At 40.0% G+C, this 12,804-nt stretch overlaps 1 protein-coding gene across 1 annotated transcript; it reads left to right on the top strand.

The window, feature by feature from the left end:
- The first annotated feature begins 2,771 nt into the window (after positions 1-2,771).
- LOC114924062 (uncharacterized) lies at positions 2,772-4,499 on the top strand. The gene is made up of 2 exons (XM_029289904.1): positions 2,772-3,623; positions 4,410-4,499. Exons 1-2 carry the CDS (start codon positions 2,772-2,774, stop codon positions 4,497-4,499), a joined length of 942 nt encoding a protein of 313 aa, XP_029145737.1.
- Positions 4,500-12,804: the final 8,305 nt, after the last annotated feature.

Below are 12,804 nucleotides of genomic sequence, written 5' to 3'. Positions count from 1 at the left end.
TTATTTAATAATTTATTATTAATTAATAAATTGTACAAAATTTGAATTCTTAATATTTATTTAAGTGGACGAATAAAATTATTACTCAACCAATCCAAATTTATTAGGACAAATACTAATTATTTTTAATATTTTAATATTAAAAATAGTTAAAATTTATTTTTAATTATAATTTTATAAAATATTTATTAATTGTTATGTATATTTTATTTAATTATCTTTAATAAAAATTTTTTATATATTTTAATATATTATCCCGTACAAAATACAAAAATATACATTAATTCATATATAACTACATAGAAACTAATTTTAATAACTAATTCTAATATAAAGCAGACATTTTTGTTTACCCTTTACTATTTCCTTGTGTTGCTCCCGTTCCCAGCAACTTTGAATTACACCTGCATATCATAGTCATATTTTCCAGATCCAATTTTTGTAATTAAATATAGAAATATAGATTATTAGATTCATTTAATTAAAAAAGTTATAACTTCAGCTAGTCATTTTTTAGCCGGCAGTTCTGATTTAGTTTTCTCTTACCTCTTTTTTTCTGAGTTTTCATTGTGAGTGGGTGGCTAATAAGAAGTGATATTTATTTTCCATAATTTACATATAAATAACTCATGAAGATAAACATGTCAACATACAAATGCAAATTAGATCCAACCTGAACCAATAACAAACCATTTTATCCATCTAACCGTGTGCTGTAAATAAATAAACAAATCTGGTGACCTCAGAAGCTACTTCAGAAACATCAACACAACTACTTTAAATGGTGATTTCAGACACTACGTAGAAACTTCAATGATCTCAGAAGTTACCTCAACAACGAACTTCATAAATCATAAGTAACAATAATATTTATATTATGTCTTGGGTTTGCCTTTATTTTCCCTCAGGTTTTTACTATTCTTGAAATAAGTTCATTTGCTATTTCCCCACCCAGGTTTGTCTTCATTCCTTCACAAGAAATTAAAATTTACTCAAGATTCGTTCTAGGAATCATTGCAGCCTATAACATTCATGAACAAAAGAGTAAAATCCAACAGGCGGCAACAATTTACATACAAATTAAACAAAATCATGACGTATAACAAATTTCTTTTAGGACAATGCAGTATTATAATAATCTCATAATGATATATTTTAAAAATTTAATTTTGAATATACTTTAATTACATAATATTATATTAATAAAAATATTTATCTTTTATATTAACTATCTGACTGATTATCCAAAAAATTAAATGTAATTACATGATATATAAAATATTTTATTATATTATCAGTTAAATAAAATTAAATTTTTATTTGAATTAAGTGCCGGATCCGATGGGTTTGGTCGCCCCTTGTTAGAACAGAATTATGTAACCTTTGAGCTAGACAAATGGCTATTGCTTTCGAGCAATTGCAAGTGAAAATGTATATCTATTATTGGACTGAAAAGCTAAGACCTTCAGGCAGTGGCGGAGCTTCACTCAGACAAGGGAATTTTTTATAAAAAAAATAGTAGACTAGTAGTACTTCATTAAAAATAAAAAATAATTCAATTGGTTTAAATTCTTAACTATAACTTGAATAAGTATAACTTGAAGTATCCAAGTTCAATATCCATCTCATACATTTATTGTATAATAATTTTTAGTGAGTGGGCCTTTGTTAACTTCACAACACATCAAAATTAAAAGATAAAATCAAATCAAACACGCTACTGCCTTTGCTTTGCTTCTCTATTCAACAAGCAACACTCCCTTTACTTTTGAATTCAAATATAAAAAATTAGATATTTTTTATTTATTTAATTTAATATTATTTTATATTTTACTATTTATTTAATTTAATTTTTTATATGATAAAAATATTATAATATTTAATAAGTATTGATATTATTGTATTTTAATAAATTCATAAAAAAAATTTAATAAATATTATAAATTTTAATATTTATCCTTCTAACTTTTTTTTATATATTTTACAGAATATATATTCAAATTTTTATACAAAATAATGATGAAAAATTAAAGAATTGATGCATTTTTTAAGAGGAAGGCTAATATTCAAGAAGGAAAATATATAACTTCTACAATATCAACACATGTAGATAGTTCTTCTACTATAATGAATCACGAAGAAAGTGAGATACAACCTTCAAAAGTTCAAAGAGTTGCATCTGATGAGTTTGACCTTAATTCTTTGGAACGAGACCCTGGAAAACGGTTTCTAATTTGGCAATATCACCCAAACCAGAGAGATGAGGTTAGACGAGCTTATCGGGGTCCATATCAAAAGCATCTTGACAATTATCCTCTATCTGGTACGAAGCATCCAAGACGATTTCAATATGCTTGGTTTGGTATTTTTCCTTCATGGTTAGAGTATTCACCTTCTGAAGATGCTGCATATTGTTTATTTTGTTATTTGGTTAGCAAAAAACCCAGTGGACGTAATGGGTCAGATATTTTATTAGTAAAGGGTTTAGAAATTGGAAAAAAGTTAACGATGGAAAGAATTGTGCTTTTCTTAAACATATTGGAGATCCTTTCTCACCACACAATAATGCAGTTGGAGCATGTCTAGATTTATTGAATCAGGCAAGTCACATCTAAAATGTAATTGAGGATCATACTTATGAGAAAATTCAAAAGAATCGATTGCGTCTAAAATTCTCCATTGATGCAACTCGTTGGCTTACATTTCAAGCTTGTGCTTTCAGAGGCCTTGATGAGACTCCAGAATAAAAAAATCGAGGTAATTTTCTTGAAATGATAAAACTCATAGCATCTTACAATAATGAAGTTGCAAGAACTGTGTTAGAAAATGCTCCATATAATGCTAAATATACTTCACATCAAATTCAAAAAGAAATCTTGCATATACTCTCAAACAAGGTGAGAAAGCATATTTGTGAAGAAATTGGAGATTCCAAGTTTTGCATTGTAGTAGATGAAGCTCGTGATGAATCCAAAAGAGAACAAATGGCACTTGTTTTGAGATTTGTTGATATACATGGTTTTATTCAAGAGCGTTTTCTTGAACTTGTACATGTCAAAGATACTACATCATTAACTCTAAAACAAGAATTGTGCGGCATTCTTTCTCGACATGGTCTTGATGTCTCTAATATTCGTGGTCAAGGATATGATGGTGCCAGCAACATGAGAGGAGAATGGAATGGGTTACAAGCACTATTCTTAAAAGATTGTCCTTATGCTTACTATATCCACTGTTTTGCTCACCGATTACAACTTGCATTAGTTGCTGCATCAATAGAAGTTATTCCTGTGCATCAATTTTTTTCAAAATTGACTTTCATCGTCAACATCATTTGTTCTTCTAGTAAGCGACATGATGAGTTACATGCTGTCAAGACAGATGAAATTGTCCATTTATTAGAGATTGATGAACTTGAAACTGGTAAAGGGGCAAATCAAATTGGTACTTTGAAACGAGCAGGTGATACTCGATGGAGTTCTCATTTCTCTTCTGTTTGCAGTTTGATAAATATGTATGGTGCAACGTTGACTGTTTTACAAAAGATTATTGTTGATGGATCAACTTATTCTCAGCGTGGTGATGCAGATAGTGCTTACAATACCCTGACCTCATTTGAGTTTGTATTGATCTTGCATTTGATGAAAGATATGATGGGTGTTCATACCCTGGGTCGAGCTGTCCGACCCGGGATGTTTAGCGACATGGCGACCGACCTCTTCAGGTCCGACTACCCGATCTCTTCTTAAAGAGATCGGCTAAATCAACAGGAAAGCCCAGTAAAGGGCCCAAATAGAGGAACACGACCCAAATCCAAAGGCAATCCAAGCCTACAGAGATAAAGGCGGTTCCCTTGAAGATAAGCTGACTTCACCCAAAATAAGATAAGATAAGATAAGATAACTAACTTATCTTATCAGAAAGGTCAGCCCATACTACTATAAATACACTGGAGTACCCAGGTATAACTCATACTCTGATTCTACATAACACCTATTTAATACCCATGCTAACTTAAGCATCAGAGTCTCTTGCAGGTACCCCCCACCCTTCGGTGACAGAGGATCAGCAGCACGTTCAAGTCCAAACAAGTTGGACATACCAGCTTCGGTTACCATTCACCAGCCGGACACATCAATTCCGACCAGCACAGAAGATCTCATCCGAGATCGACCTACAGTTTCAGGTAACCCATCGGAACATTGGCGCCGTTGCCGGAGAACCTGGAAGTCATTCCATCACCATGGCGGACAACCATGACAACGACCACGACTCAGATCTAGAAAATAGAACACCACACAAAAATGCGGACACCCCACCAAAAGACACTCCGGAATCCAATGGAGACAAAAATTCAGCTAAACCGGGAGCAATAGAAGCCCTTCAAGATCGCTTGAAACAACTTGAAGAAGAAACCCAACGACAACGAGAAATCGGAAAAGATCTACAAAAAGAAGTACAGTGACGTTGAGAATTGGAAGACAAGTTACAGCAATTAGAAGCCGATCTCAAATTAAAAGCCCCTCGGGTCACTCCTGAGGAAAGCTCATGCAAAGAACAGGATCCGTTCACCAGGGAAATTATGAAAAGCGAAATTCCAAAAGACTTCAAACTCCCGGATATGATTTTGTACGACGGCACCACCGATCCCAACCATCATCTCAGCAATTTCAGAAGCAGAATGTACCTTACCGATGCCTCAGATGCCGTTCGCTGCAAAGCCTTTCCGACAACCCTCACAAAGACGGCGATCAGATGGTTCCACAGCTTACCTCCCAAGTCCATCTCAAACTTTGACGACCTAGCCGGAAAGTTCCTTGCCAGATTCTCCATCCAGAAAGATAAAGTTAAACACGCCCCCAGTCTACTAGGGATCAAGCAAGGAGATCGGGAGAGCCTCCGCAACTACATGGAAAGATTCAACAAAACATGCATGGACATACAAAGCTTACCCACAGAGGCCGCCATCATGGGACTTATCAACGGCCTACGAGAGGGACCTTTCAGCCAGTCTATATTAAAAAAGTATCCGACCTCCTTAGACGAAGTGCAGGAACGGGCAGAAAAATACATCAACCTGGAAGAAAACGCTCGGTTAGGAGAAACCTCAAAATCGGGGCCTCCTACCGTGACAGAGACAAGGAATCTAAAAGAAAAGAAGATCGACAAGGGGAGAAAATTAAAAAATACCATAATTATACTCTCCTCAGAGCATCCCTAGTCGAAATATACAAAGAGGTCTACCATACAGAAAAAATTTCCCCAGCACGGCCCCTCAAAGGAAAAAGGGGAGGAGGAAATCGGAAGGAATATTGTGAATATCATCGGGTCAGAGGACACGCCACCAACGAATGCTTCGACTTAAAAAATATCATAGAAAAATTAGTGAGGGAAGGAAAATTAGATCGATTCCTGGCCACCTGAGATGATGATCAAAGAAAAAGACGAAGGGATGAAGATACCGAACGAACAGAACGATCACCTCGGACACCAGAAAGACATGTCCACATGATACATGGCGGATTTGCAGCAGGAGGGATCTCCAAATCTTCCCGCAAAAGGTATCTCAAAGAAGTATATCATGTCGAGGGAGAGGAAGAAGCACTCAACATCCCAGCGATAACATTCACTAAGGAGGACGCGTCTGGCATCATCACAGGACATGACGACCCCATGGTCATCACCATCATATTGGCAAACGCCAACCTACACCGCACCTTAGTAGACCAAGGAAGTTCTGCCGACATCTTATTCAAGACAGCCTTTGATAAACTCGGCTTAGAAGAAAAAGAACTTAAGGCATATCCAAACAATCTGTTCGGGCTAGGAGATACCCCAGTTCGACCACTAGGATATATATCACTACATACAACCTTCGAAAAAGGAGACCAATCCAGGACCCTCAAAATAGACTACATTGTAGTCGATGTAAGTTCAGCTTACAATGCTCTCATAGGTCGGACAACACTCAACCAACTCGGCGCAATAGTCTCGACCCCACACCTATGTATGAAGTTCCCAACTCCAAAAGGGATAGCCACGATAAAGGCCGACCAAAAGATGGCACGTCGCTGTTATAACGAAAGCCTAAACCTTAGAGGCAAAGGAGAAGAGTTCCACGCAATCGAGTTGGGCGGAGTCCAACGACGAGAAGATCTTCGCCCCCAACCAGAGGGCGAGATAGAAAAAATTCAGGATCTCGACCGGTACAGCAGAGACGAAGAAAGCTTGGGCCAAAGCGATCCCAGGCTGTGGAAGAGCAAGTACAGGCACTGCTGGAAGCCAGATTTATAAGAGAAGTTAAATACCCGCTATGGCTAGCCAACGTCGTCTTGGTGAAAAAATCGAATGGGAAGTGGCGAATGTGCACCGATTACACCGATCTCAACAAAGCTTGTCCAAAAGATCCATACCCACTCCCAAGTATCGACGCCCTGGTAGATGCTTCCTCTGGATATAAATATCTCTCGTTTATGGATGCATATTCAGGATACAACCAAATTCCTATGTATCCACCAGATCAAGAAAGGACCTCGTTTTTAACACCAAAGGCGAACTACTGTTACATCGTGATGCCCTTCGGTCTCAAGAACGCAGGAGCTACTTATCAAAGACTAATGAATAAAGTTTTTTTGAATCACATCGGAAAGATCATGGAGGTTTATGTGGACGACATGCTAATAAAAACACAAAGCGAAGAGACACTACTGTCCGACCTGGCCCAAGTATTCGACACCATAAGGAAGCATGACATGCGACTTAATCCCGCGAAATGCACCTTTGCAGTAGAAGCAGGCAAATTCTTAGGCTTCATGCTCACTCAAAGAGGAATTGAAGCAAATCCAGACAAATGTCAGGCCATACTCAACATGAAGAGCCCAACCTATGTTAAAGAAGTACAGCAACTCAATGGGAGACTGGCCGCCCTATCCCAATTCTTAGCAGGAGCCGCGATAAGATCTCTTCCCTTCTATGATACTTTAAGAAAGGGAAAACAATTCGAATGGACAATAGAGTGCGAGCAAGCCTTCCAAGACCTCAAGAAGTTCTTAGGACAGCCACATATCCTATCCTGATCGCGAGTTGGAGAACCACTCATATTATACCTCGCAGTGGGAAGCAAGGCAATAGCATCAGCACTAGTCAGAGAAGACGAAAATGGACAACAACCTATCTACTTCATTAGCAAGGCACTACAGGGATCCGAGCTGAACTACCAGAAAATAGAAAAATTCGCCTATACTCTTATCCTAACATCTCGACGACTCCGCCCGTACTTTCAGGCTCACACCATCAAGGTTCGAACTAACCAACCCATAAAAGGAATATTGCAGAAAACAGATCTAGCAGGCAGAATCCTACAATGGGCAGTCGAGTTGTCAGAGTTTGATCTTCAATATGAAGCTCGGACGGCAATCAAATCACAATATCTGGCCGACTTTATCGCAGAATTCACAGATGCCCTAGAAACCCCCACAGAATGGAACCTTTACGTGGATGGTTCTTCAAATAAGACTAGAAGCGGCGCAGGCGTAATAATAGAAAGCAACCAAGGAACCCAAATTGAGCTCTCCCTCAAGTTCGGGTTCCCGGCCTCAAACAACCAAGCGGAATATGAAGCATTATTAGCTGGCTTGAAGCTGGCTAAAGAGGTCGGAGCTCAAAAACTCAACATTTACAGCGACTCACAAGTGGTTACATCACAAATAACAGGGAGTTACCAAGCCAAAGATCCCACCATGAAAAAGTATATGGATAAAACCAAGGAACATCTCGGACAAATCGGGGAGTATAAGATCTACCACATACCCCCCGAACAAAATGCCCGAGCTGATGTACTCTCAAAACTAGCCAGCACCAAACCAGGGGATAACAACAGAAGCCTCATCCAGGAAATGTTGCAGAACCCGTCAATCTCGGAAGAGGAAAAAGTCTTGACTATAATAAGTAAGGACCAAGGATGGATGACCCCTATAACCAACTACCTCAAAACAGGAACGCTCCCATAGAAGAAAAGGAGGCAAAAAGGTTAAAAAGGGAGTCACAGTACTACACTATCATAAACAACATCCTGTACAAAAGAGGAATCTCAACACCTTTACTAAAATGCGTGCCAACCTCCAACACAAGAGAAGTACTAGAAGAAATACACGGTGGTATCTGTGGCAATCATCTCGGAGCACGAGCTCTCGCAAAAAAAGTGCTCCGGGCGGGATTTTATTGGCCAACTCTACAGAAAGAAGCCACAGAATTTGTAAAGACATGCCCACCGTGTCAAAAGCATGCCAACTTTCACATCGCCCCGCTAGAAGAGCTCATCAGCGTGACCTCGCCTTGGCCATTTGCAAAATGGGGACTCGATCTTCTCGGCCCCTTCCCACAGGGATCAGGACAAGTTAAATTCCTCATAGTAGGGGTAGATTACTTTACAAAGTGGATCGAGGCAGAGCCCCTGGCCAATGCCACCGCTCAAAGAAGCCGGAAATTCTTATATAGAAACATTGTCACGAGGTTCAGGGTTCCATATTCGATAACCACAGACAATGGCACTCAATTCACAGATGCAGGCTTCAGAAAACTAGTAGCCGACTTGAATATAAAGCACCAGTACACCTCCGTTGAACATCCACAAGCCAACGGACAGGCCGAAGCTGCTAACAAAGTCATACTGGCCAGATTAAAACGGAGATTACAAGACGCAAAGGGAGCCTGGGCAGAAGAGCTTCCACAGGTCCTATGGGCATATCGAACAACGCCACATTCCACCACGAAGGAATCCCTCTTCCGATTAGCATACGGAATAGAGGCAATAATTCCAGTAGAAATCGAGGAAGGGTCACCCAGAGTAGTTCACTACAATGAGGGAGCAAACTCCCAACTTCAGAGAGAAGAGCTCAACTTGTTACCCGAACTCCAGGAAAGAGCTCGGATCAGGGAAGAAGCTCTAAAGCGCCGAATGGCTTCCAGATATAATCAAAAGGTAGTGCCGAGAAGTTTTGCAGAGAATGATCTCATTCTAATCCGAAACGATATCGGAACAACTCGACCAGGAGAAGGAAAGCTGGCAGCAAACTGGAAAGGACCCTACCGAGTTGTCGAAGTACTTGGAAAGGGCTTTTACAGACTGTCTGAACTCGATGGACGAGAGCTTCCCAGGTCGTGGCACGCTTGCAACCTAAGAAGGTACTACAGTTAAGAAGAGATAAAAGATCTCATCATTGGATGCACTCTTTTTCCTGAAAAGGTTTTTTAATGAGGCACCAAGTTGAGACTCAGACAATCCCATATGTATCTATTTGCACTTTTCCTTTAAATAAAATATATTTTAGATATTCTACAAAGATTTCAAGACACATTAATCTGAAGCATTCATCGTCCGATTATAAAGCAACAGATCGGCAGAAAGTGAAAAAGAATTTCACTGCACGATCACGATAAAGACAACCGTCCGATAAAGGTGAAAACGCGATTCACCTAAAGGACGATCTAGAGATGACAACCACTTTCTACAAATCAGCAAAGATAAACACAGAATAATGTAAGAAGTTATCGAAAGTGATCTAAAAAAGAACCTGACGAGGTCTTACGGATCGCTAAAATAATAACTTAAAGACTGGTCGAACATTAAGAAGTCGAACCAAGTCAAACCAAGTTATAAGTAAACCCTGGAAAGAGGTCTGGCCAACCCTATTAAAGAGGATTACTTTAACTTAGAAGGGCCCGACATAACAAAGTCAGCCCAAAATGAAAAGTTATTAAAGTAGTCCCTGAAAGAGATCTAACAAAGATCCAAGAAAGAGGACTACAAAAAAATAACTTAAGGGAGACCGACACAACCAAGTCGGACTCCTACTACCAAAAAGTTATCAAAGTAGTCCCTGAAAGAGATCTGACAAAGATCCAAGAAAGAGGACTACAAAAAATAACTTAAGGGAGACCGACATAACCAAGTCGGACTCCTACTACTAAAAAGTTATCAAAGTAATCCCTGAAAGAGACCTGACAAAGGTCCAAAAAAGAGGATTACAAAAATGACTTAAAAAGAGATCGACCTGACGAAGTCAATCTCCTACAAACAAGTTATAAAAGTAATCTCTGAAAGAGAGGATTACAATAATAACTTAGAAAGGGACCAACGCAAAGGAACCGGCCACAAATACGAAAAATCGAGAAACAAGTTGGACCCCACAAATCGTAACCTCAAAGGATTCAAGCTACAAACAATAAAGTAATCCAAGGAGGTCGAGCAGCAAGATTTCGAACATCAATAGAAAAACAAAAAAGATGTCAAGTCAAACAACTACTTCTACTCTATAAAGTTATAAGGCCTGGAAGGCCACCAAAACCTACCACAAAGAAATAACAAGTTACCTTTTGTTTTTCAAAATAAAAAGTTGCTAGACAAGCAACTAGGAAGCGTCAGCAAATAAATAAAAAAGTTCTAAAAGAGCCCACAAGTCGAGCCAACTACACAAATTTTCAAGAAGAGATCAGCAAGCATTAGGAGCCTTCTTGGCAGCATCAAGACAAGGAGAAGGAGGGCGAGTCTGGATCAGCACAGCATCCACAGTTCCATCCTCCCGATTCAGGATCTGGAAATCCGAGTCGGGCACAGCAGGAGGAACTGAAGAGGTCGGCATTTTGGTAGAAGAAACAGAGGGAGAAACAACATCATCATCATCACCCTCATCATCAGGGACAATCTTGCCATCCCTGACTATATTATCCAGGCTAAAAAGGGTGAGATCGGCCTCGGGAGCAATGACCCGAACTTGCTCCTTCAAGTTCTCGTAAGCAGCAGTCACGCTGCCAACGAGATGACCTTGAAGCTCAGAATAATCTTCCCGGGCATGGTCGAGCTCCTCCCTCAGGCGTAGCACCTCTCGATAAGAGGTAACGTAACTATCCTTGTGCATCAAGACTGCGTCCTCAGCCAACCTCAACGAAGCTGCCAATGACTGAGAACTCGCCTCCTCATTCTTCAAGTCCTTCTCCAGCTTGGCCACCTTCGTCTCAAGCTCCTCCTTTAACTCCTTCATCCGATCAAACTCTTGTTTTGCCTCCTCCATAAACGCTTTAGTGGCGTGGAGAGGGAGATTCTGAGCAGTACGATATATGGCAGCCGACATATACGCCATCTTCACATGATTTCGGGCCATGAATTCCAAGTGATGAAGGATGGACACATCGTCCATGGAGAGAGCGCCGTAGGGACCGATTTGTTGATCCACGAATTCAATAGCATTAAAATCAGGAGCATCAAGGTCAAAGGGCTCAGCAGTATTTTGTTTTTTATTGGGAAGAGCAACAGAAGGAGCAGCAGAGGCGACGTGAGGATCTACCAAACGAACTCGGGGTGTAGGGATCACTTTCTTCACCCCGGTGGAACTCTGCACTGATGGCTTCTCGCGCGCCTGGGCGGATCCCTCCCCAGCTGCCCTGGCAGCAACATTTCTGGCAGCAGTCGCCCTCTGTGCCCTCTTAAAAGCTTTTATAGCTTCGTTATTCCTCATTGCCTCTGCAAGCAAAACAAAAAATTCAGCTACAAGTCGGATAAGTCGGAAAAGACAGCTATAAGCAAAATAAACAAGATAATAAAAGAAACACAAGATACCCAGTTCAGTCTGAAGAAGAGAAGGATTGGTTAGAAATTTCTTTGTGTCAAGATGGGGAGGTTGACCCCAGCGTTCTTCCAAGATAGTCACAAAGGCTCGCTCAGCCTCATCCAACATTTCCCACGAATACCGGGAGACCCTCACGTCTTTTTGCCATTCCAAGGGAATAGCAGGTTCGTCATTCTCATCCAGAAAAAAGGGCCGAGCTCCTTCAACAGCTCGGACCTTGAAAAAGTAGTTTTGAAAATCACGGAACGACTCGTCAAACATGGAAAAAACCTTCTTTCCTTGGGTAGAATGAAAGGAGACCCAAGCCGACTTCTTTTTTACCACACCGGGCTTAGTCAAGACAAACAGATAGAAAAAGAGAGATTGGGAAGCAGGAATACCAAAACCATCGCACAGCAATTGGAAAAATTTAATAAAACCCCAGGAATTGGGGTGAAGTTGAGACGGGGCAACATTACAAGACCATAACAGATCGGCTTCAAATCTGGTAAAAGGAAGGGTGATACCCAGCTGACCAAAGAAAAAATCATAAGCATAAAAGAAAGGGCGACCATCAACAACCCGAGTTGAAAAGCAGACTCTCTCGTCAGAAGAGGGAGGACAAGTTCATAGTTCTTCTCATCTCCAGAATTATTACAGACACTATGAAACTGGCTAAGCTGAGCACAAAAATCAGAATCAACCAACGAGACACACATGAGAACCATGGAGTCCACCCAGTCGGCCATACCCGCGGGAACCTGGGAAGGCATCTCTACAACGTTATTTCGGGAAGACATGAGGTCAACTAAATCCTACAAAAGAAAAGAAGAGTGGATTACTAACAAAACATCTCGGATGAGGGGCAAAACAACTCGACAGACAAACAAACAGGAAAGGAAAACCCCAAGACTCAAACCAAAGTCCTGGGGCATCCTTTGGAGGCAATAACAAAGCACCGTTTCAGGAAAAAACTACCGCTTACATTCCAGCATCTCTCAAACAAGAATAGAAGACCTTAAATAGCGAGCATTTTCATAGGAGAAAGACAAAACGCAAAAAGCACAGAAAGTCATCAAAACCACTATCTTCCTACAGTCTATCAGTAAAGAACAAGCATGCATCCCCAAACATCGAAGCACGACAAGTAGAAAGCGTCAAAGATACTTTCTTTTTTAGGATCAAACAAAATTATCACTCA

The sequence above is a fragment of the Arachis hypogaea genome, chromosome 11 (genome assembly GCF_003086295.3).
Source record: "Arachis hypogaea cultivar Tifrunner chromosome 11, arahy.Tifrunner.gnm2.J5K5, whole genome shotgun sequence".
Classification (NCBI taxonomy): domain Eukaryota; kingdom Viridiplantae; phylum Streptophyta; class Magnoliopsida; order Fabales; family Fabaceae; genus Arachis; species Arachis hypogaea.
The sequence above is the reverse complement of the archived record's forward strand: the minus strand, read 5'-3'. Positions and strand labels throughout refer to the sequence as shown.

What these genes read in the sequence shown, in the direction of transcription:
- LOC114924062 (XM_029289904.1), top strand. Translation starts at nt 2,772, where the DNA reads ATGATAAAACTCATAGCATCTTACAATAATGAAGTTGCAAGAACTGTG. An exon ending in CCCTGACCTCATTTGAGTTT is followed by an intron (nt 3,624 to 4,409) that starts GTATTGATCTTG and finishes AACAACTTGAAG; the next exon opens with AAGAAACCCAACGACAACGA.